Consider the following 25,674-nt stretch of genomic DNA (forward strand, 5'->3'; position numbering starts at 1 on the left):
CAAGTTTCTGAAATTCCCACAATTCTCTTCCTCCGTCTTAGCCTCGCAACAATCTTGTGTGAGATAGGCTGGAGAGACAGAGACTGCTCAAGCTGCAGGGAAATTCCTGGAGATTTGGGGGGTGGAGTCTGAGGAGAGGCAAGGTATAATTTGATTGATTGATTGATTGATTTATTGGGTTTTTATCCCGTCCTTCCCTGTATGCAGGGCTCATGACAGCTCACAACAGATTAAAATTACAGCTAAAACAATAAAAAGCATTCTGCAATTCTATAAACTAACATAATTGAGCACACCAAGACAGCTCATAGGCCTATAAAATGACCAAGATTAAAGAAAGCTGGTGGGCAAACACCTCCTCCCCACACACACACACACACACACAATTACTGAATAAACTAAGGCAGAAAGGGGTGGAACAGGGGAGGCTAGAATGATGAGACACCCTTCACCTCAACCAATGGCCCGGTAGAACATCTCCATTTTGCAGTCCCTGGGGAACTGAAACAGATCCCGCAGGGCCCTGATCTCCCTTGGGAGCAAGAGCCAAAAAGTCTAAACAGGTTACCTTGGGACCAGGGACCACCAGAATCTCTCGTTCAGATGAGTATAATGCTCTTCGAGGGACATAGCAGGAGAGGCAGTCCTGTAGATATGTAGGTCCCAGACTGCCTTAGAGACCACTGTCCAAAGCAGCCTTTCCTCCAGGGGAACTGGCCTAGGTAGTTTAGAGATCCATTGTAATTCTGGGAGATCTCCAGGCCTTGCATGGAGATTGGCAAGCCTAGCTCAAAGTCACCCAGCAAGCTTCACAGCTTGAACTTAGGTCTCTCGGATCTCAGTTCAATACTTTAACCACTATATCGGGCTGGTTATAATTTTCTCCTTCTCTTATATTATCTATGCTACCTGTGGCTTCTGAAGTCCTTACCCATTTCAGCCAGTAATAGTCACAATGGGATCGACCAGTAGCATAACTTACTTCTCTGAATAACGGCAGAGATCACCTTTACTACTACAGCTAGTTTAATGTTTACAGAATCAGACATTTTTCTAGGTGCAGTTATACCTTGTGAAAGTTACGCTGGGCTGCCCAGAGATCCTCAAAACTTTGAAACAAACCAAAACCATAGCTAACAACCTTTAATCTGTCTGCTTATGCATAGGCATACCAATCACAAATATATATTTTATTGGGGTTTTTAATTTGTTACTTTTACTGACATACAATGAAGTTTGCCCTTCATGTCTATAGAGAAATCTGGATAAGTAGAAAGAAATCTGGGTTATTTCCAGAGGGAGGAATAAAGCAGATGCAGCCTGAGAATATCAGATCTTCTTATTTCAACTTTTTTTATTTACTTCAAAGGAACCACAAGGGACTGCTAATTTGACTGAAGAAGAGTGCAGAGCCATACACCATCTTCACGTCACACACACACACCAAATTGCTCTTTGGTATTTTCATGTTGCCTATATCCCACCCCCTCCCGAATTACTAGCCACTTCAGAGGGCATGGGACTTTGGTGACTTCCACATAGGAAAGAGTAAAAGTTTAGTAGCACCTGCCGGGCTCTTTTTCTAGCAGGAGCTCCTCTGCATATTAGGCCATGCCCCTTGATGTAGTCAATCCTCCAAGAGCTTACAGGGCTCTTAGTACAAGGCCTACTGTAAGCTCCAGGAGGATTGGCTACATCAGGGGGGGCATGGCCTAATAGGCAGAGGAGCTCCTGCTAGAAAAAGAGCCCTAAAACATTTGTGGTAGGCTATGAGCTTTCGTGAGTCACTCCTCACTTCATCAGAAACAGCTAGATTTTCCCATTGCTGGTGCAGCACAGGAGCAATGGAGCTTCCCAGGGCGCTTTTTGTAGCAGGAGCTCCTTTGCATATTAGGCAACACACACCCTGATGTAGCCAGTCCTCCAAGAGCTTTTTAAAAAGGTAATCCCCTGTTCAAGCACCAGTCATTTCCGCCACTGGGGTGATGTTGCTTTCGCAATGTTCTCATGGCAGACTTTTTACAGGGTGCTTTGCCATTGCCTTCCCCAGTCTTTTGCACTTTCCCCCCAGCAAGCTGGGTACTCGTTTTACCAACCTCGGAAGGATGGAAGGCTGAGTCAACCCTGAGCCGGCTACCTGAACCCAGCTTCTGCCGGGATTGAACTCAGGTCGTGAGCAGAGCTTGGATGGCTTACAGGGCTCTTAGTACAGGGCCTACTGTAAGCTCTTGGAGGATTGGCTACTTCTGGGGTGTGTGGCCTATTATGCAAAGGAGTTCCTGCTACAAAAAAAGGCCTTGAGCTTCCAAATGGCAGCTTTCCTAACAGTTTGCCTGCCCCAATCCCCCCAGAGCAGCCACTTCCCCTTTTGCAGTTCTTTAAAACAATGAAATTAGAATGTCATTATCTTGATATGCCATAGTAACTACAGATATAGCAGGCTCTCTGACTTACCAGCCGTCATTTTTAAGAAGTAGTTCCTTCCCTTGCAACGATACGACTTTTTCCTTATACCTCCACAAAGGAAAGGTCTGGAGACTTATATTCTTAAAAATAAAATCTGATAATTCAGAGCACCTGTTTCACCTGTTGTTACAATGGCAAACCAATATAATGATACTGTAGTGCCAGTTTTTTTAAAAATAAAATAAAATGCACCCCAATAGCAGGTGGAAGATACAGCTGCTGTAGGGACAGGGTCAGAAAAATGGCTGCCAAGTGGGTAGGGAAATCCAAATTTTCCCAGCCATACAGCAGCCATCCTTAGTGCAATGTTTCCCAAAACATTTCAGCAAAACAGGTCTGAGAAAAGCTGAGAAAACCTCCAGAGGTTCATGAATGCACCAAGATGAGGTGGGGAAATGTAGTTGGGAGAAACCTGCCTCCCAAACACATAGAACTGAGAGCAGATCATTCATGTGAAAATGGCCATTATTTAGATTGGAGAACACTGGACAAGAAGAAAGGGTTAAAACAAGGGCTTTTTTTATGTAGCCCCTGATGTAGCCAATCCTCCTGGAGCTTACAGTAGGCCCTGTACTATGAGCCCTATAAGCTCCTGGAGGACTGGCTACATCCTAATATGCAAAGGAGTTCCTGCTACAAAAAAAGCCCTGGTTAAAACTCCCAACTCCAGTGTCCCTTCCCCAACTGAATGAGAAGGCCCTCAGTTGTGGCTTTGAAAGGAGGATGAAGCTCAACTCCCATGTTGTGAGTCTCTCATGTCATGTCTCTTTTTGTCCTTCAGATCATTACACTACTGCACACTTGGCAGGAATGTTTTTAACTTTAGACTTCAGTGAACAATTATATCCATGCTGGGTCACCAGGGGTAAAGTTCCTGTGTCCCTGATGATCGCTGAAGAACTTCCATTGGCCCATTGATTTAGTTTCGGTTATAATAGCCAGCTCAGGTTAGCTATGCTGAACTCACAGAAGATCTGGTATCAGAAGACCTGAAGCATGAGCTCTCAAAGAGGATGCCGGCACCTCACACTTCATACTAAGTGTGCCACAGGAGTCATGGGAAGATCCATAACCAGATTTTCATACCCACTGGAGTAAAGCAGCACAGTCTAGTGTATGGTGTAATGGTTAGAGTAATAAGTGGGGAGACTGGTGCAGAAGAACAGCTTCTGCTTTGCATGCAGAAGGTTCCAGATTCAATCCCCGGCATCTCCAGTTGAAAGGAACAGGTAGTACCTGATGTGAAAGATCTTTATCTGTGACTTTGGAGAGCCTCTGCTAGTCTGAATAGACAATACTGGCCTTGATGGACCAATGGTCCGATTCGGTATTAGAATGTGTTAAATAGAAGCATGGAGGCGCAGATTCCAGTCTCCATGGAAGTTTGCTACGTAACCGTGGGCCAGTTGCTCTGTATCCAAGGCTTTTTTTGAGCAGGAATACACAAGAATGCAGTTCCAGCTGGCTTGTCATCAGGAGGGGTGGCCTAATATGCAAATGAGTTCCTGCTGGGCTTTTTCTACCAAAAAGCCCATGTGAAACAATGGTGAAATCAGGGGGGCATGGCCTAATATGCAACTGAGTTCCTGCTGGGCTTTTTCTACAAAAAAAGCCCTGTCTGTATCAATCTAACCTACCTCACAAGACTGCTGTAGGGATAAAAGGGATGAAGAGAGACCAAGATTTGCCATCCTGTGGTTCTTTAAAGAAGAGTGGATTTTTTAAAAAATGTTAAAAATTGTTCTTGTAAATAAAAAAAAAATGACAGGCTAGATAGAAAAGGGGAGGCTATAAGAGTTACCCAGAGGCAGCACCAGGGTTTTTGGCACCCCAGATGAGGCACCCCACCTGCCCTATTGATAGAACCTATTGATTCTACTGTAAGCTATGAACCTTGAGTTTGTGTTAGAAGTCATTGAAATCGGGTTCCAGTTTGACAGCTTGATAACTGAAGAAACCAGTATTGAAACATCTTGAAATCTAGAGGGAACGTCTTATGAAGGCTATAAGGATTTCCTGGTCATTCCTACTTGAAAGAATTTCAGAACTTTTCATGGACTGTATTGTGAACTTTATTTATTGAAGGAAGGAATTGTTGAAGACTACGAATCCCTCTATTGGAAACTGTAGAAGCAACTGATTTGTAATGAATTGTAATTGTATTTTCTTTGGAGGGAAGGTATGATGACATTTTATACACTGGTTTAAATTATATAAGGATTGAAGCACATGTATTGTTGTTGTTGTTGTTGTTTTCAGCAGTACTGTTTGTGGCAGTATTTGTTTGCTTGCATTCACACTGAAACCCATTCTGTAGTACTTCCTCCCAGCCTGCAGGAGTCCACCTCCCAGCCTGCAGGAGTCCACCCCAGGGATGTCTTGTGGTGGGATGCTGCTATAGGCAGCCGCCTACACTGCCTACTGGTTGGCACCAGCCCTGGAATTACCACTGTATCATGTTTCCCTAATTCCTATGAGGAGGTGAGAACAATGTTGTAAGCTGCTTTGGCTCCCAATGAGAAGGAAATCAGGGTATAAACATCTAAGAAAGCAAATAGATGAGAATCTGGTCTCATTGAGAGAACACGGATTTACTTTCGGTAAGTAAGAGCAGGACCAGAGCACTGGTTTATACTTCCAGGAAATGAAGGTGTTCGTAAGTTCTGGTGTGGTGGCCTCAAACAAAGCCTTAAACAATGCTATGATTTTTAAAACATCATTTATGGAAGGTGGGTGGGGAGTTTCCCATCTCTCTTCCTGGTTTTTCAGACCACCTGTGATCCTACATACCTCCAGTCATCTCACTGGTTTTACAGCTTGGGTAGTCCTAATAACATAACGTATGGATATGTGTGGTAGAATACTCATAATAAAGTGCAAACTCCCCTATGCCTTGGGAAAAAGAAATGCTTGTTTTTCCTGTATTTGATAAAATTGCTATAATTACCAGGAGCTTTTTAAAGATGATAATGTAACACATTTTCTTAAAGTGTGCTGCCATTGTACAATTTGACTTGGAATTTATGAGAGGGTGGATCTTTCTTCTCCCTTTTCTAAAATCTGAACAGCCCTTTCAATGTGATCGTATTTCTATTATGTTTGACTGAGTCCCCATTTTAGTTTGAAAATGCCGCACATATTTTGTGCCCTGAATTACTTTGCACTGGAATTATTCAGATACAGCATATTAAAAAGTGATCGTTTTCTTCTCTATAGGCAGTTCCGCTATCCCCATGTGAAAGAAGTGGATTTCACTAGGCCTTTTTAAATAGAAAAAGCCCAGCAGGAACTCATTTGCATAACAGGCCACACACCCCGAATGCCAAGTCAGCCAGAACTGTGTTCCTGTGTGCTCCTGCTCAAAAAAAGGCCCTGGATTTCACTAAAGCCAGTTCGGTGTAGTGATTAAGTGAGCTGACTCGTATCTGGGAGAACCGAGTTTGATCCCTCACTCCTCCACTTGCAGCTGCTAGAATGGCCTTGAAAGGGCAGCTTCTGGGAGAGCTCTCTCAGCCCCACCTACCTCACAGGGTGTTTGTTGTGGGGGAGGAAGGTAAAGGAGATTGTGACCACTCTGAGACTCTGAGATTCAGAGTGAGGGTGGGATATAAATCCAATATCATCTTCTTCAGCTGGCCAGTAGAATCCAACCCAGCTGGAATCTGAACTCATGTCTCCCTGTACTAACGATAGCATTCCATTCACTAATGCAGGGGTGGCCAACGGTAGCTCTCCAGATGTTTTTTGCATACAACTCCCATCAGCCCCAGCCATTGGCCATGCTGGCTGGGGCTGATGGGAGTTGTAGCCAAAAAACATCTGGAGGGCTACCATTGGCCACCCCTGCACTAATGGACTACAGGGCCAATTCATATATTATAAAGTTCCTGTGATCCCCCTGATTGCCATAGATCAGGGGTGGCCAAACTTGCTTAATGTAAGAGCCACATAGAATGAACATCAGATGTTTGAGAGCCGCAAGACAAGAATGTCAGATGCTTGAGAACCACAAGACAGGAAGGAAGGAAGGAAAATAGATGGGGGAGAAAGAGGTGGAAAGAAAGCAACTTTAACTTTAAATGCATACTCCTAGCAGCCAGCTGGCTTGGAGAAGAGACAAATGCCTTCTCCAAGCTGGTTGATGGGGGGGGGGCTGAAGCCACACAATAAGTGGGAAAGAGCTACATGTGGCTCCCGAGCCTCAGTTTGGCCACCACTGCCATAGATCCTTTCAATCAAACACATGCTGAGAGTTCCATGCTATGAACTTCATCCCCAGGTCTGAGTAGGCCTGATTTGGATCAAAACTTTAGTGCCCTGGCAGAGGCAAGCTTAAGGTTTCTTATTGTATTATTTGCCTGGAACAGTCTTAGAGAGCTCCTATATTTGCCCCACTGGGGGGGGGGGGGACAGCTACTTTGGACCCCTATTGGAAACAAAGGCAGGGTATTAATAAAGTCAATTAATAAAATAAATAATAATATGAAACTTCCATGTATTAATGGCAGCACCTAAGTTTCCTCAGTGGGGCAAACACTGGCTCCCTGGGGCCATTGCAGACTGAGAAAATGGTGTGTGTGGAGGCAGCTTAAGCACCCCTCCCTGCTCAGGTTGGGAGGGTGGGATATAAATCTAATAAACCAAACCTAAACATGATGTCTTGATCCAAAATAGGGCTGCCAAGCTCCCAGGTGGGGTGGGGATTCTCCCACCCTGGAAGTCCCCAACCCACCAACCCACTGTGAGCCAGTGGGGGGATCTCCTCCCGATGTCACCGAAGCAATGCCGTCACTCTCAATTGACATCATTACGCCAGCAATGTCACGTGCTGGCCACTCTAGAAGCTTCCAGGAAAACTCTATGATTTCCCTGGATGCTCTAGGAATTTGGGAGGAAAACTCTATGGTACCATGCAAATAAAGTCCCCCGCCAGAGGCCGCGGGGGACTTGGCAACCCTAATCCAAAGTGGGCCCATGCATATGTAGGAGTTTTGTTCTGAGTACGGAAGTCATTCATTCAACCAAACCTTTAATGGCATAATAATACAATAAAACAGAAGTAAACAGCCCAAAAACTAGATGTCTAAAAATATAAAAGAAGGTCTCTACCAACCAGAACCCACTGAAATCAAAAAGGCAAAGCAGGCAGACAAAATGGATCTAGGTATTATATTATCTAGCCCTTAACTAAGAGCCCCGTGGCGCAGAGTGGTAAAGCTGCAGTAATGCAGTCCTAAGCTCTGCTCACGATCTGAGTTCAATCCTGGCGGAAGCTGGGTTCAGATAGCCGGCTTGAGGTTGACTCAGCCTTCCATCCTTCCAAGGTCAGTAAAATGAGTACCCAGCTTGCTGGGGGGGAAGTGTAGATGACTTGGGAAGGCAATGGCAAACCACCCCTTAAAAAGTCTGCTGTGAAAACGTTATGAAAGCAACGTCACCCCAGAGTCAGAAACAACTGGTGCTTGCACAGGGGACTACCTTTACCTTTATCTTTTTTTTAGCCCTTAACTAGCATGGAAGTCTCAGATGACATCTGTCAATGAGACACCTGGAGGGGCACAAGGGCTTTGTAATGTGTGGACTGATTTGGTTTGGTTTATTCGATTTTTAGCCTGTCCTTCCCACGAACAGGCTCAGGGCAGGGATTGGCGGTAGAAAGTGCATCAAGTCCCAGCTGACTTATGGTGACCCCATAGAACTTTCTAGGCAAGAGATGTTCAAAGGCGGTTTGCCTTGGAGGTCTCCCATCCAAATACGAACCGGAGCTGACCCTGCTTACAATTGGCTGTGACATTTCTGGATTCAGAAGAGAAACTCCGTAACATGAATAGCACCAAAGCATCCTTGTGCTTAGGTGTTACAGTCTGGGGGAAAATAAAGTCCTTCCTTCTTAATCATAAGAGATAAACCTGTGCAGAAAAGACCACCAAGGAATCATTACATCACCTTGTTTTCTGGCTACTTGAGTTCCCACCAAGAGAGTAGCTAGAGGTGTTGTCATGGCAACTGCATTTCCTTCCTCGGTGAGGCACATAGAAGGGGATAAGGGGAGAGGTGTTGCTATAGCAACCTTTCCTCCAGTCCAAACACCAGCAGTAATTAAAAGGAAAATTTGGAAGGGGGGGGCTCACACTCCCATTGGGACATCAGGAGAGCCACTTTCTTGAAAGGAAAGATTATACATCAGTTTTGGCACATCTGTTCTGTGAAAAGCTGGGTGTGAAAGCGGGTGCTCTGCTAGATCTTTGTGATCAGCTTCAGATGCAAAAAAAAAATTTAATCATTTCAAAATGCACAAAAGGTTTTGCAAAAAAATAAAAAATATTATCTTACTTCTTCACACATGCTTTTAATGATTCTGTGTAGCCGTTATTCTTTTAGGCTTCTACTCTGGTGGCACATTTTTATTTGGAAAGTGATTCAAACCAAGTAGAGATCATATAGTGACTCTGATGACATCATGGTCAAATGTAGCCAATAAGATCTGGCTCTGTGATGATGTCACTGAAGGCAAGCAAAGCTGCTCTGCTCACATTCTTTCCTAGCCCTGTTGCTGAAAGCATATACTCCTACGTTTAAAAAGCTGTGTTCATACGCCCAGGGCCCAGGGCCGGATTAACAATTAGGCCAAGTAGGCCTATGGGCCCCTACACTTTTAGGGGGCCCAGGTCAGCTCCCCCACCCCAGTTTTCCCCGCTTGCAGTGCTCCCAGCCTGCATGCACAGCCAGCAACTGAGCCGCTCTTTGCCCAACTTGCCTGGTGCGGCTGCTGCTGGTGTCACTGCCAAGTTTGCCTCTCTGTGCCTCAAAGAGGCTTCTGAGAAGATGCCTGCAGGCTACAGTGGGGGCTGTGGGTGGTGGAGCAGGCACTCTGACTGAGATAATTTGCAAGCCCCCCCCCCAAGATTTTGGGGCCTCCACAGGGTTTAATCCGGCACTGTCAATGCCTGAATTTTTAAGAAGGTTCCAGACACCAGTTTGATGTAGTGGTTAAGAGGAAGAATTGCAGATTTATACCCTGCCCTTCTCTCTGAATCAGAGACTCAGAGTGGCTTACAATCTCCTATATCTTCTCCCCCCACAACAGACACCCTGTGAGGTGGGTGGAGCTGAGAGGATTCTCAAAGCAGCTGCCCTGTCAAGGACAACCTCTGCCAGAGCTATGGCTAACCCAAGACCATCCCAGCAGGTGCAAGTGGAGGAGTGGGGAATCAAACCCGCTTCTCACAGATAAAAGTCCATGCACTTAACCACTACACTATACTGGCTCTCGTGCCCACTCCTCCACTTGCTGAATGGCCTTGGGTCAGTCATAGCCCTCGCAGAGCTGTCCTTGAAAGGACAGCATCTGGGAGAGCTCTCTCAGCCCCACCCATCTCACATGGTGTCTGTTGTGGGGGGGGGGGGGAAGGTAAAGAAGATTATGAGCCACTCTGAGATTCAGAGTATGGGATGGGATATAAATCCAATATCATCTTCTTCTTCTTCTTCTTTCTGTGAACACTTTTTGAGAACTTCAGGCATGCATTGCAGATGAACTGATTTTTGGTAGAAGGAATCTGAGCTTTTGGTTCCCTGTAAGAACAAGCACTCTTCCCAGCATCCGACACTGGAATCTTAACGTGAACATGTCTTCAGAGTTATAAATCTCCTCTCCATAGTTGTCACCTGAGAATTCTGTACGGCGAGGAAAAATAGTAAAGAGTCCAGTAGCACCTTTAAGGCTAACAAATTTACTGTGGCATAAACTTTCAAGAAACACAGCTCTCTTCGTCAGATGCATCTGCCGAAGAGAACTTTGTTTCTTGAAAGCTTGCGCTACAAGGAATCTATTAGTCTTAAAGGTGCTACTGGACTCTACTATTTTTGCAGCAACAGACTAACACTGCTAACTCCTCTGAATGTATGGCTAGGAGTCAGCCCCACTGAAATGGGTAGAACTGAGTAGACTGGCATATAGTTCTGTCGAAAGTATGTAAAATTGAGGTGGGAGATTCAAATGGAGCTATTTCATATGTCCCTGAAAATTAGGGAGAAGCAGACTTACTAACAGAGTCTGTATTAGTCTGACCCACATAACCCTTTTGCATACCTACTGTTATCAGCATTCTTAATCAAATGTTATGTTCTTATCAGAAGTTAGTGAATGTTTGTCAATTTCTGAACAAGTACCTAGTATCCAGCAAAAAAAAAAAAAATCCATATAACTGGGGTACATACAAATAGATGGGATTTTCCTGCAAACTTGGGAGAAAACTGGGGGGGGGGGGGCGGATCCCAAACGATAAAATTAAATGAGAGGGCTGTGAACAACCCGTGGGAGCATTATCTGCACAAGTGCAGACCGATGTAAGCTGTGGAGTCTTGTGAACTAAAATTCTACTTTGTGAGCTACTGGTATTAAAGCAGTGAGCATAATTTACTGCATAAATTAGTGAGCTTTAGGGCCATATTTCCTGAGCTGAGACAAAAATGTAAGCTGGAGGCTAAAAAATTGTCAGCTAGCTCACACTAACTCAGCTTAGAGGGAACATTGGTGCAGACAGCGTACAGGAAACCGTCCTTGGAACTATGGTGGGTGGGGTGTGAAGACAACCAATGATAGAAAGGAAGAATCTAGACAGGCAGGAAGAGAACAAGTGGGGATGGGAGGTGGACAGGGAAGAAAATAGGTGGGTTGTTGCAGGGCTGGTGCTATGGGTTCTGCCATTCAAGGCAGACCCCTGTGCTGCGCTCCCCCCCCCCCAGCTCCTTCAAAACATGGTATTGAGGGCACGAAGCACCACAATGATGTCACCAAAAGTGACATCATCAAGTTGGCCAGGCAATGAGAGTGCGGTACGCAAACCCTGTCCCCACTCAGGCTTCTTGCATACCATGCGGTATGCAAGCGCTGGCCCCGCCCCACTCAGGCTTCTTGCATTGCAGGAAGCCTGATCAGGGGCGAGGAGACTTACAATGCTTGTGTACCACACTTCTCGCAAGGAGCGCGTTATACAAGCCCCGGGCACAGCTCAGGGGAGAGAGGGGGCGCCCAGTGGTGACCCCAGACAAGGTAGCACTCTAGGCAGCCGCCTACCCCGCCTACTCCCACACGCCGGCTCTGGGTTGTTGGCAACTGGTGCCAGATACACCTTTCTCATTCCATCCATAGTCTCCAGCCACACCAGGGAGAGAAGCGGAGGTATCCTAGAGGATGGGGAGGAGAAGGATGTAGCCCAGTGGTTGCTACATTCTCCTTTCTTCCTTTCAGTACCTGTCCATGGGCAAGGCAGAAGGTGAGTAAATAGCAGTGACTGAGATAAGAAGGCATGAACTGTGGCACTTTCTCCTTCCTTCTTTCCCACTAGCTGTCCACACCTGAGAGAAACAATGGGCAGGTGGGGGTTGTTGCGAAGAGGAGACAGATGTGGCAGCTCCTCCCCAGGCACAAGTTCTTTGTACCTCCACAAAAAGATAGAAGGATATAAAAAGGAAAGACTACATGCCGCTAAGCCTGATAGAACAATAGAAAATGACTTAGTGGAAGGTGATTTATCCAAATATTTCCACCCTTCATCTGTATTCAGAAACCAAAAATGAACCCTTCACATATGCAATCATTACCAACCTTAGCAGGATGCACAAATAACATTTGTTATTTCCAGCCCAGGGGGAAAAAATCACAGAAAGGAAAGAATGATCATTTTTTTTGTATATAGCAAGCTTGGTGTATACTGGTTTATATTGTTAGAAATTACTCTTTTCTTCATCATGAAGAAAGCACATGACCCAGCTCGAATGAAGCATGTTTTGTGAGAGCAATAGGCCTGCAGTTAACTCTCTGGCCGATATCAGTGGTCCTTCTTTATGGATTGATTACCTCCTGTGTGCTTGCATAAACCAGCTGGAGCTTTCAGAGGTTAATTTGAGCCAAACCTCATTAAGGTTCAGCATTGCCAGGGCTGAAAACCTGGAACAAGTTCAACAGCAATACGAGCCTTTGAACATTTAGAGAATCATTTTCCTCGAATTTCATAATGAACCTTCCAACATGTATGAAAGGGCTTGCAAACAGCAGGTAGCATTTTCCACTTGAGAGCCAGCAGTTAAGAAGCTTAGCTGTAATTTGGGAGTCCACAGTTTGAATCTTGCTTCTGGCAAGAGCCAACTGAGAAGTTTAAGAGAATCCACCCCATACTTTATTCTATTGGCACATCCATCTGCAATATGGATTCTCAGGGGCCAACTAAGAAGTCTAAGGAAATCCACCACATACTGATTCCACTCATATGGGGATAATCACACTGGTCTGCTTTGGAGAATTTAAAGCAGTGCTTATTGTATTTTACTATATAGACCAGGTCATCTCGAAGAGGCCATGGGTAACAACTGCATGTCTAAGACAGGATTAAGAGGAAATGCTTGCAATGGTAAGACACAAAGTATTCAATTTTGGACAGTGGATTCCAGATCAGCTGCCATTTTTAACTCTCCAGTCTCCATGACTCTGGGTTCAGTCCATCAATAAAAAACACGCAGTGAGATTTAAGGAGAAGAAGGAGAGTAGGTTTTTATATTTGATTTTTCTCTACCTTAAGGAGTGTCAAAGCAGCTTCTCATTTACATTCCCTTCCTCTCCCCACAACAGCACAATCACCTTCTCTTCCTCTTCTCAAAATAGGCACCTTGTGAGGTAAACAGGGTGGAGCTGAGAGATTTCTGAGAGAACTGTGACTGGTCCAGGGTCACCCATGTGGAGGAGGAGTGGGGAATCAAACTCAGTTCTTCAGATTAGAAGCTGCTACTCTTAGCCACTACACCATGCTGGCTCTCTCTAATGGATGGCTGGATACTCTCCCCACATGGGTGCACCAGTTTCTGTGATTCCATTGCTCCATAACTCTAAATGCTTTAAGGTAAAAGAAATGCACATTCCCCTCTATGTGAATATATATTAGTTACTTATATACAATCCGCCTCACACAAGCCTTGTTCACAAGTTATAGTGAGTGTGCATACAGTCTCCATATATGTGCGTACATCCAACTGGAAGAAAGAGTCAATAAGCATTCACTTGGCAAATGAAAGCAGAATCCAGCACCTGGATAAATGTGCAATTTCAATCACATGTTCAGCTGTACATGCATTGAAAGTAACATGAGAATTACTCAACACACGTATAAAGTAAAATCAGGTGTACATTGTATATGGATTGTGAGTGCATCCACTGTAGCAGGGCTACAATGAATGAAGATGTTTTGTCCTTAACCCACGTTGAAAGCAATGGGATCCCTATTGTGTGAACTGACCTCTAAGCTTGTCTCAGCAGCAATGGCTCCTCCCTCTTCAGTGACGCACTGTCCCATATTTGGGCAACCAGGATAAATGTCTACTGCTGCTCTCTGAGTCCTTGAGTTGAGAGCAAAAGAAGTGGGTGTGGACAGGATCCAACCAAAACCACTCAAAAAGTGGTTTGTAGATAACAAAAGTACTCATAGATAACAGGTATCTTTGGGATATTCCCCTCCCTTTTTCCCCCCTTTGAAGTCTTTGGACCTAGCCGACAAGCTGACTCGCCATATTTGGGGGACTAACTAGGTTCAAGAGTGAGCTCTTCTCAAGAGCAAAACTGCAAATTATATTTATTTTAATTTTTTAGCTGCGATAATGTTGAAGGCTGGAGCTTCTCACTTGAGACTTTAACCACTGGAGGTGTTCTTAGGAACTCTACATTCTGAGCATGGATAGACCCAACACCGCTTTAGCAAAACTTTTTTAAAAGTGTGTTTTGTAGGTAGAAGTGGAAGAGGACCCAGGAACTGATCATAGACTGAAGAGCAAAGGAGATTTCACCTACCTGGAACACTTTTGACAAATTGTCAAAGATAACTTGACCCGCGCTGACTTTGTGCTTGACTCCTCGGACTGTACCATTTTTGCTGAGGATGTTGACTCTTTTCGCGCCAAATCCCCTCTCTTTGGCGGCTCTCACAAAAATAAACATATCATCCGACTCTTTCTCATTCTCATCATATTCAGACCCCAGGTTTCCATTGTGCTGCCCATCGGATTCACTGAGCCGGCTCTGGTCTGTTTCGGAGCTGCTTGTGCATTCGGAATCCAGGGAATCGGAGGTTTCTCCATCAGCGTACACCTCTTTGAGCACTCTCCCACTGTGTGAAGAGGCAATGCGAAATCGGACTTTCCTTGGCTGCCTCTCGCCCTCGCCCTTGGTGTCGCTCTTAATCATTGTCCCATCCGTCAATATGAACTGCTTACATCCTCCTGGTGTCGGCTGTCATCACTTCCACCAGTTTCTCACACTTAAAACAATATCAAAGTTGTCTGCCAGTGACGGAGGTGCTGCTCATATGAAAGCGAACATCTAAAGGAAAGAGGATTCCCAAGAAGGTCCAGTGCCGATCGGCAATCAATAATGCATGCGTGTGTGTGCTATGGTTACCTTTAAACTAAAACCTGTAAAATGAGATCATCAATTAAATATTAACAACCCTTTGTGTGCTTTTTTTCAGAGCCAGGAGGGAAAAAAGGAAAACGAGAATGGAAGTTTTTTTTTTTTTAAGTTATATCTAAGACATATCTGTTAATTTGTGTGTGTTGACAGAGAAGTAGAAAGGGAGAATTCAGATCAAAGGCTGGACTTGACACCCTGAGCTCTAGCTTCTGGAGAGCTAGCTGCAGATCCCATATGTGCTGCATGGACCTATCGGAATGCTGATGTCCTCAAATGACATCTTCTGGAGCCGTCTTAGGCCTGTCACATGTTACACCTGACTCCAGTGGTGCCAACAGGACTGGACCTTGGGGTGGAAGTTCTCAGGTACCCAGGGCTTTTTTTTTGTAGCAGGAACTCCTTTGAATATTAGGCTACACACCCCTGATGTAGACAGTCCTCCAAGAGCTTCCAGGTTTCTTAGTACAGGGCCTATTGTAACCTCCAGGAGGACTGGCTACATCAGGGGGGGGGGGGTGACCTAATATGCAAAGAAGTTCCTGCTACAAAAAAAGCCCTGGGGGTACTCCAAAGCAGACTGTAGTTTTATGTTTGCGATGTACCTTGCTATCTAAAGGGGGGACCATAAGATCAATACTTCCAGAGCCTAAAATACCTAATTGCAACATTGTCTGAGTCTTTTTGAAATAGCTCCTCAAGGGCACCTGTTTTGTAGGTGGTAAACTGGCACATTCATACTCAGGGCTCACTTTCTAGCAGGAGCTCCTTTGCATATTAGGCCACACACCCCTGATGTAGCCAATCCTCCAAGAGCTTACAGAAGGCCCTGTAAGAACAGCCCTGTAAACTCTTGGAGGATTGGCTACATCAGGGGTAGGTGGCCTAATATGCAAAGGAGCTCCTGCTAGAAAGCGAGCCCTGCATACAGTTAAGGCATTTGTGCTGTTCTGACCTTCTGGAAATTGCTGTTCTCTATTCAGACTAAGTGTTCCAGAGCAGCCATAAAGACATCTACTTCACACCTGTGCAATGACAACTATTGTTACAGGGCAAGTTGGATCATTCTGGCGTTTACTGGTTTAGCATCCACCTTCCTGTTGCATGAACACTTAAATCAGCTAAAATTAAAAGAAGACCAACAGCACATTACAATCCACTAATTAATAACAATACAACAAACTCAAATTAGTTTAAAAACCCAGGAAAATGTTCTCAGCAAAGGCTTTTCAGGAGAAGTTCTCAGCAGAAGCTAGAAGATCTTCAGTGATGGTCTCAGGGGAGGGAGTTTGACAAATTAGGGATGACAGTTCTCCATTCAAGCAGTAACCAAGCCTGATCCTGCTTAGCTTCCAAAATCAGATGTGCCCAGTCTTATTTGATCATAGAAATTAAAGCTGGCAGCTGAGACCCACGGCTTTTCTGAAAGGACAGGTTCCCTTAACAAGGTGACCCTGAACAGGACCCAAGGAGGTTGATATAGGCGGTGGTGATCATTTATTTAAGACCCAAGACATTTAAGGGTATGTGTTAAATACTGGGTTCGATGCATGAGGAGACTCACTGCATAGTGATAAAACTCTTTATTAGTGATACAGCATCTTTAGTAAGTGACTACAAACTACTGGAGCATGCGGCAATATATACAGTTGGGTCTGGGGAAGCCCAGCCCCCAGGAAGCAGAAAACATCCTGTGATTGTGCCCTTTTTGGATCCTTCATTAGATTATGCATACTCATTGGCAAAACCTAGGATCCTCTGATACTGTCTCCTGATTGGCCAATTTGAATTATGCAGCCAATCGGGATGCAGGTCTTTGGATCCTCTCAGTCTATTATGTTGTGCCTCAAGCTCAGGACACAACACTCAACACGTCCAGGCATGCCTTCACAGACATAACACCATGTGTCTGCACAATTTATTTACTTACTTATTTATGGGATTTCTATCCTGCCCACTTCGCCAGGGCAGTTTTGAAGATTTTAGTGCAGTTTTGAAGAATGCTTTTACTCAGCTCTGTGAATACAAAATTGCAGGTTCACTAGTATCCCGCCCACCTAGGCTTCATTTAATAATAAAAAAAGCACCGAGAGTCACTGCCCAATTTTATTGTCTGTGAAATTCAAAGCAGATTTTGAAGCCTCTCCTCAGGCAAAATTGGGATTTATTTTAAAAAAGAAAAAGCTTCAGCAACACTAGCAATATGTACCGGAGGAGGGAAAGCTGCACATCTTCTCACAAAGTGATAAAACACTTCAAGGGAAATAATTTTTTTCCTGCTTTTCAGATTCTCAGATCTTAAAGCCTTAGTATCGCGATTAAAATAAAATTCAAATTAGGGTTTTCAGTGCCTCTACCTATATATTGTTGCCACTGTCTTCTGCATGGCCCCGTTTTATGACTTTTTAAAGCTTTAAAACGTCTGTATTAGTCCCTGTGCGTGGATCTGAATTATACCAGTGCCTTTAAAATGAACATTTTTGTAGTTATCCTGGTGATGAACTCAGGTTGCATATAGATCCTTTAGCAAAAGGTAACTTTGGCTTTGGGTAGAGAACCGGCATCGTTAATCTACTTATTTTATTTTATTGGATTTATATCCTGCCCTTCCTGCAAGTGGGCTGAGGGCTGCTAACAACCAGTAAAACTAAAAGAACATCAAGCCATGAAATATAAAACAATCAACAAAATTTCTATACAGTAAATAATAAGTTAAAATTACATGATCAATAAGCGATAACATCGCCATACTATCCAGAGATCTCGTCAGGTATGGCGCAAAAAGTGTTAAAGCAGTAATGTTGGTTAAACCAGGCTGAATATGCTCCCATGTAGGTAGCTCTAATAACAACCTGGCTGCCACATTCTGCACCAGCTGCAGCTTCCGGATTTAAGACAAGGACAGCCCCATGTAGAGGGTATTACGATAGTCTACTCTAGAGGTGACTGTAGCATGGATCACAGTCACCAAGTCGCTGCGTTCAAGGAAAGGGACCAATTGCCTTATCCACCAAAGATGATAAAAGGCTGATCGGACAGTGGCCACCACCTGGGCCTCCATTGTCAAAGAAGTTTCCAGGAGTACCCCCAGGCTCTTAACCTGTTGCATATGTGATCTGAATTGTTGTGACTATTATATGGAGTTCTTTCCTGGCTCATTGGAGCCTGTAGGAGTGAGCTTGGGAACTCAGGAACAATAGACAGTGGGATCCAAATCCCTGCTGCCCTGCTCCAATCAAATTGGAAGGGGGATCTTTCTTCCCAGACCGCCATGACTTAGGTACAGGACCTCTGTCTTCGTCGGATTCAATTTCAGTCGACTCTGCCTGAACCACTAGAACTGTTTGACTTATTCTTATGAATAACTGCCGCTTGAAATACAAATCTGTGGAGCCCTTGATTCATGTGAGTGACCTACCATGCTCCACACCACATACCACAGTCTGCTCAGAAGGCGACAGTGGTCCCTTTATTATAATTTGAACTGCGAGCCACGTATCAGATGATATCATTTAACTTCATGCCATGACAAGCTTCAGCTGCCCATTTATTTGTTAGAGGGACGAGACTTTTTTGTTGTTCTGTCCAATTGGTAACCTTAATTCCAGCAATGAAAGACTCAGGTATAAGACTTAAATACTCCTCCATCCAGAAACACTGGAACTCTATCTCCCTTTGTCAGGGGCCTTTATGTAGAAAAATAGGTGGTGGAGCTTATTAGCATAACTCATTAGCATATGCCGCCACCCCAAGCCAAAAGTAACGTGATGCAAGAAAGGAGAGCCCCAGCGAGCGAGGCCTGATTGGGCTGGGTAGAGATCCAGCCAGCCCAAGCAGGCCTTGCTTGCCTGGGCTCTCCTGGGCCGCTGTCCACCCCCCCTCAGTCAAAAGGCCAGCAAGTCACCAGCTGCCCAAAATCACATAAAAAGTGGAGAAAGGGTGGCATGGGCTTCTCCAGGGGTTAATGAGGGCTGCTGGGGATGTGGCAAAGCCTCTGGTGGCTGGCTGGCTACCCGCTCTCCTAATCCAGAGATTGTTATGCAACTGCACCTACTAGTCAATGGACAAAGTAGGTGGGGAGGAAGAGGGGGAACCCTAGGAAAAGTTCAGGAGCTGAGCTCCTGTGAGTTCCTGCTGAATCTGAGGCCTGCCCTTTGTTCCCAGGTCAATCCACAATGTTTTCCAATACTTTAGGCACATAGTGAAGGAGAATACAGATCTTAACAGGACTCCCTGCTGCTAGGAAGGGGTGTGAACCAGCTCATGAATGTAAGTCAATGACAAATGTTGGTCAGTTTGTGGTTCCCAAACCAAAGTTTGCACACTGAACAGCCTCCACAAACTTCCATGAGTTTTAAGGCAAGGGGAAGCAGTTGCAGTGCTTTTATGAGAGATCATCTTAAAAGTACATTACCACACTTCAGGGTAATTTTTCATAAAAGAAAGAGGTTTTATTCTGGGAAAAGTATCAAAGTTTTATTCTGGGGAAAGTGTCAGTAGAAAAAGAAGGTTGAAGAATAAAAGGACAAAGAAGACTTTCATGCAGACTAAAATGATGCAGGATGATTTTAGGAAATTTGAAAAAAAAAATACAGTACAAAACTTATTCTGCCGTTTAGGACCCAATTGCAAAATAACTTCATGCTATTTTCCTCTCTCAAAATGTAAAACACAGAGATCGTTCCTTAGTCAACACTAAACAAGCTTTAATTTTAATTGGCATGCTTTGTACAGATAGTCTTGCAGGCTGTATTTCATGACCATTTTTGCACATAAGGAAAGTCATACCCAAAATTTACCATTGTGCCTACCAGCACCTCCTTCTCATCCTGTTCCATGTCCTCCATCTTGGTCTTATAACCCACTTCTGGGTCAGGACCCACAGTTTAAAAGCCATCACCTTAGATGATAACTCATTCATGCTTCTATGTGGCCTGGGTGCAATATTAGTGGATAACCACCAAACCCACCCCAATTGATTGTGTTTTTTAGTCTTTTATATATTTTGTTTGTTCTTGTCATTTTGTAAAAAGGTAAAGGTAGCCCCCTGTGCAAGCACCAGTTGTTTCCGACTCTGGGGTGATGTTGCTTTCATAACGTTTTCACGGCAGACTTTTTACAGGGTGGTTTGCCATTGCCTTCCCCAGTCATCTACATTTTACCCCCAGCAAGCTGGGTACTCATTTTACCAACCTTGGAAGGGTGGAAGGCTGAGTCAACCCTGAGCCATTACCAACTTGTAACAAGAACTTTCCTAGTCCCATTTAAGAGAAACCAGACCCTTTATTTGCTTCACCCCAACAACCAGAAAAGCTAATGATTGATAACATTTCATAAGCTTTACTATCTGCCTGTCAGACTTGTTTACCTGCTCAAAAAAAGAGATGATTTATTTCTTTATCAGTTGCTATTTATATAGAAGAAATGAATGAAAAATAATAAATGACAAGCATGTATCATATTTTATTATTTGAAGCTGTATATAATACTTTTTTTGAACAACAAATAAATGACTTGCTGTCTCTGAGAGCAACAAATATTTATTTATTTGAGATGCTTTGGACCTGCCTTTCCTCAAAAAGGACTCAAAGGGGGTTACATTGCTACTTAAAACTATATAAAAATAGGACTTTTTTTAGCAGGAATGCACAGGAATGCAGTTCTGGCTAGCTTGGCATCAGGGTGTGGCCTAATATCAAATGAGTTTCTGCTGGGTTCTTTGTGAAACAGGGATGTGGCCTAATATGCAAATGAGTTCCTGCTGGGCCAGGACACTAGAAACCCTCCCACTAGTAGACCCAGGACACTAGAAGCCCTCCCACTGTGCTCCCCCCCCAAGCACCAAGAATACAGAGCATCACTGCCCAGACGCAGTGTTCCAATAATACGCTGTGGCTAATAGTTCCATATGCTTATCCAATCCCTTCTTGAAGTTGTCTATGCTTGTAGCCACAACCACCTCCTGTGGCTGTGAATTCCATGTGTTAATCACCCTTTGGGTGAAGAAGCACTTCCTTTTATCCGTTCTAACCCAATTGCTCAGCAATTTCATTGAATGTCCATGAGTTCTCATATTGTGAGAAAGGGAGAAAAGTACTTCTTTCTCTACCTTCTCTATCCCATGCATAATCTTGTAAATAATAACACTAAGCTCTCACCAAGATGCCAAGGGACATGTTATGTATTGCGTTGTACTGGTGTCTTGTTGCCTGAGCTTGAGACAGGCATTCCTTGCAAACCAGGATCCTGAAACCTGGAAGAACTGGCCAATCAGGATGCTGGGTTACAAAATGTAACAATTTGTAACAAAGAGACGCAAATGAAGGATTCTGGAGTAAGCCAATATGAGTAATTGTTGCCCGCTAGGGGGCCATGGTTAACCATGGCCAGAGTATATATAATGAGTGAAGTGCCTGTGCTGTTTGTGACTGTTTCTTCTTGCAATAAAGTGTTCTTGGTTGATTCAGAGCTGGCTGAACTCACTTTAAAATAGGACAATTTGCCCGTTGTAATCACACACACTCCCCCTCTCTTTAATAATAGCAAATCAGCGGACACCAAGAATAATTTTTTTAAAAAAAATTCTGCATGTTGCAGATACAGCAGCATTGTTTGACCTCTGAATAAGGCCTATTGTTTAGCCTCTGAAGAAGACCCAATTGGGCTGAAATACATTAGGTCACTGTTGTTTTCTCTTGGACACGTGTTACTTTTAACTATATTATGAGGCTTTTGTTGGGCCCTGAAATGTTTTTAATGTCTTTGTAATAAATGCATGTATTTTTATGTACCGGTAGTTCATCTCTCATCTTAGCTTTTGGCCCTGTTATGACTTTCTAATGTACCTTCTAGGTTCGTGATTCAGTTTTGTTGGGCTAAGTTTCCCTCCCCTGCTTTTTTTCTACTTCATGTAAATGCCAACTGAATATGTTACTTAGCCTCTGAAAAACCAGTAACATAAGAGCCTTCGTAACATCCACAGGAAGGTCATTCCACCATTACGGCCACAGCTTTTTTTGAGCAGGAATGCACAGAAACACAGTTCCGGCTGGCATGGCATCAGGGGGTGTGTCCTAATACGCAAATGAGTCCCTGCTGGGCTTTTTCTACAGAAAAAACCCTGTGTGAAACAATGGTGACATCAGGGGGTGTGGCCTAAAATGCAAATGAGTTTCAGCTGGGCTTTTTCTACAAAAAAAGCCCTGGTTACAGCCATTATGGGAAAAGCCCAGAAACAAGCAGGTACTGTTCTGACCTCTTTGCAGATGCAACCTGTAACAAACCTTAATCTTCTGGAGCTATTAAGAGAAGTGGTGCTGTATATATGTGATTCCCCATCCCCAAAGAGCTTTGTGGGTAATAACCAATACCTAGAAATTGACCACAGAAACAAGTGGGCAGCCAGTGAAGCACTTTCAAAACAGGTGTAATATATACTCCATAGGCTAAGTGAGCATCTGCATTCTGCACCAGTTGAAGTTTCCAAACTGTCTTTGAGGCCAGTCCTCTGCAAAGCCTGCTGCAGTAGTCCATCCACAAGGACACAATCTAGTATCCAAGTTTTACTCTGGGGAAAGTGTCAGTAGAATTTTGTGGCACGCTTGAGAAATCAGAGTTCAGACATGCTGTGTAATGATTTCATAACACGATGACACAGTTCATGTCGACTACAAAGAACCATCAAACATTTGGTCACAGACTAGCTGTAGATGGAGGGTGGGGTACAAAAAGCAATCTTTCAGTGTCAAACCACGCTGAAATCCTCCATACACTTTGACAATAGCTTGGTTCAGTTATAATGGGGGAAACGTGGCTTATTTTAAACCGGGGTTGGATTTATGAAGCCAGGATTCAGTTTGTGCATTCAAATCCTGATTTACCGTGGCCCCTCCTGGCTTCAGAACTTCATTCTTTCTCCTTCCTCTTCCAAATGGAACCAGCTGAGATCTCAGCTGGTATCATAGTGAAGATGGTTCCAGGGAACAAACAGGCCTGGATGTATGCATTTCTCTATCTCACAAAACCTTAACCAGCAATTAATTTTAAAAAATCTTCAAACTGTGATTTCAGTTCTAAGCTTGATGAATGTCTCATGTCCGAACCGTGGTTTAAACCATGGTTTTGTGTAGTGGCTGAACTGGGCGAGTAACCCTTCCCAACATGTGTAGTCCTCATTCATGCAATCCATCAGTTGTAAAAAGAAGGGGGGAGGAATGGGTCACATGGGCTTAAGAAACAAATGCCAAGGCCTAGGTGAAGGCTTCGCTGTGTGCCTAGAACAGACACATTTGAGCCACAGGCAAACCATCCTTGCAAATGTAAAATGCCCACTTCACTTAACTAAATTGAATTTCATTGATAATATCTATTAAATCAGCATGTGGCACAGTTAGACAAAAATTAGATGTTTCTCATCCAGTAAAATTACCCTTTTCAAACTACTTCTTGTGAGAAACAACAGGAAATATTGCAGAGTTGTCAGTTCGGGGTGGTTTTTTTTTTTTTCTTATGAAGTAATTTGTTTCTTCTCACATTCTCTCTCTCTGTTGTGCTCTTAATTATTTGGCTCGACAGCTCTCTTTCACTGGCTAAGTTCCAAATAAACTCATTTCCATATTTACCACTTAAGGATGTACCAAGGCGACATCTCGTTCTAAACAAACCAAGAAACGACTTCTGAAATCAACAATCCCTGACTTAACTGTTGTCTTTGGTGTGTGTTGATGTGGCCCTTTGAATTATGCATGTCTGCCTTTATCATTATCCTTATGTGTAATAGCCAAGGGACTATTAGCCAGCCGTGGGTACAATTTAGAATTCTGTAAAGCAGCAGAACTCTCACATGCACAGAAATAATGTGTTTTCAAACCAAAAAAAGGAGGGAGTTCAAAACACCAAATTGCAAAGACCAACATAGAGCATGTACAAGTATTGCAAGTGTTTGGGGGCATTTTGGATTTCTACGGCAACCCAGAAGGGGACCCTACATTGCATTAGCAGCTACAAACCCCAGGAGAAGGAGCTAAGGGGGAAGGGAAGTAGATCCAGTGGAAACAGCAAAGGGGGAAGTAGTACCTGAGCTCAGAAAGGGAGAAACAGGGACCAGCAGAGAAATAGGATTTCTCTTCCCTTGTGAGGACTCATGGATTCCACTCTGGTTATCCAATCCCTGTACATGGTGGTCTTAGGGGTGCCAGCTTCTGGGTGGAGGCCACACATGAAGCTTCCTTCTACTGAATCAGACCATTAGTCCGTCAAGGAAAGTGTTGTCTACTGAGACTGGCAATGGCTCTCCGGTGTCTCAGGTAGTCCCAGATCTTTCATGTCACCTACTACTTGTTCCTTTTAATTGGAGATGTGAGGGACTGAATTTGGGACCTTCTGAATGCCAAGCAGAGGCTTTGCCACTTGAGTTGCCGGGCCCCTCCTGGCAACCAGCAGAGGATGGGGGGGGGATTACCAGGAGTGAGAGGGAGGCTCAGCCGATGTCACAGCAACATGTCTATGTCACTTCCTAGATGGTAATTGGGCAAAAACTCTATGGTAGATTTGGCTCCCACCATAGAGTTTTTGTCCAGATACCAGAGCATCACCCTGATGGCATCACACTTCTGGGTCACATGTGAGGTGACAGATATGCTGCTGCAACATCAACTGGGCCTCACTCTTTTGCAGGATAAGTCCCCCTGCTGGCCAGCTAATCAGCAGTGGCGTAGTAGGACCTGATGGCAGAGGACCCCCACTTCCACCAGGGGTCTGGCAGCCCTATCTCCCACTGAGCTACAGCCTATATCCCAATTTCTCCTGGAGATCTTTCAGAATTATAATTCATCTCCAGACCACAGAGATCTCTTCCCCTGGATAAAACAGCATTTTTGCAGAATAGACTGCATGACATTATACCCACTGAGGTCCCCCCCAAACGCCACCCTCCCCTTGCTCCATTCTTGGAATTTTCCAACCCAGAATTGGCAGCTCTAGGCAGTCCACATGGTTCCATAACCAAAATAGAAAAGGAAACTTCCCTGCTTCTATTTTAGGGATGAAGAGCTCATGAATGTTAGGAGCTGTTTCCAAGAAGCTGTGACCAGTCTTCGTTGGCCTTCCAAAAGCAGAGTTCTTGGTGATATACATGGTTCCCTCTATTTCATCTTCCCAAGAACACTGTGAGGTATATCAGGTTGAGCCCAAGTTCACCCAGTGAGTTTCTGGTCTGAGTGAGTATCTGAAACTTATCGCTCTTTTAACTGGAGTTGTGCAGGAGAGAAGCTGGGACTTTCCGCATGCAAAGCAAGTGCTCTTCCAGTGACTTGTGCCCTACCTGCTCCTAACAGAGTGGAAACAATGGCCAATCTTCAAGCTAAAGAAAAACAGCAACATCACAAGGTATGCCAATCCTCTTGAATTCTGCAGTTATCCACTGGGGGGCAGGGTTGCAGTTCATGGAGAGCCAACCTATCTAGCAACCCACGGTTTTCCTGTTGAACCCTTCAACCTACTTCTTTTGATTTTCTCAGCCTCCAACAACATTCGTGACTCTGCTCCTGTCCAGGTCATGCAGGTACAGAGGCTCCCACAGGGCCTTCCACCCACACAGCTATGATGCCAGGCTGCTCCACACCCCCAGCCTCTCTAGCTTGTCACATCGATCAGCCGCTAGCCTGAGAAGTTCAACTCCCTTGGTGACCTGGAAGAAAACAACGTCTTTGAGCAGCTTCCAAGGCCAACACTGCTTCATCTTAAGCCACAGATCT

General features: G+C 44.3%; 1 protein-coding gene across 1 annotated transcript in view; it reads right to left on the reverse strand.

Moving 5' to 3' along the window:
- The window catches only part of GRXCR1 (glutaredoxin and cysteine rich domain containing 1), a 71,383-nt gene extending 56,491 nt beyond the window's left edge, over positions 1-14,892 (reverse strand). Inside the window, exon 1 of the mRNA XM_060247303.1 lies at positions 14,306-14,892. Within this exon, the coding sequence (XP_060103286.1) occupies positions 14,306-14,698 (393 nt within the window). The 5' untranslated portion in view covers positions 14,699-14,892. The remainder of the gene's footprint in view (positions 1-14,305) is intronic.
- Between the last annotated feature and the right edge of the window lie 10,782 nt (positions 14,893-25,674).

This window comes from Heteronotia binoei, chromosome 9 (assembly GCF_032191835.1).
Source record: "Heteronotia binoei isolate CCM8104 ecotype False Entrance Well chromosome 9, APGP_CSIRO_Hbin_v1, whole genome shotgun sequence".
NCBI classification, from domain to species: domain Eukaryota; kingdom Metazoa; phylum Chordata; class Lepidosauria; order Squamata; family Gekkonidae; genus Heteronotia; species Heteronotia binoei.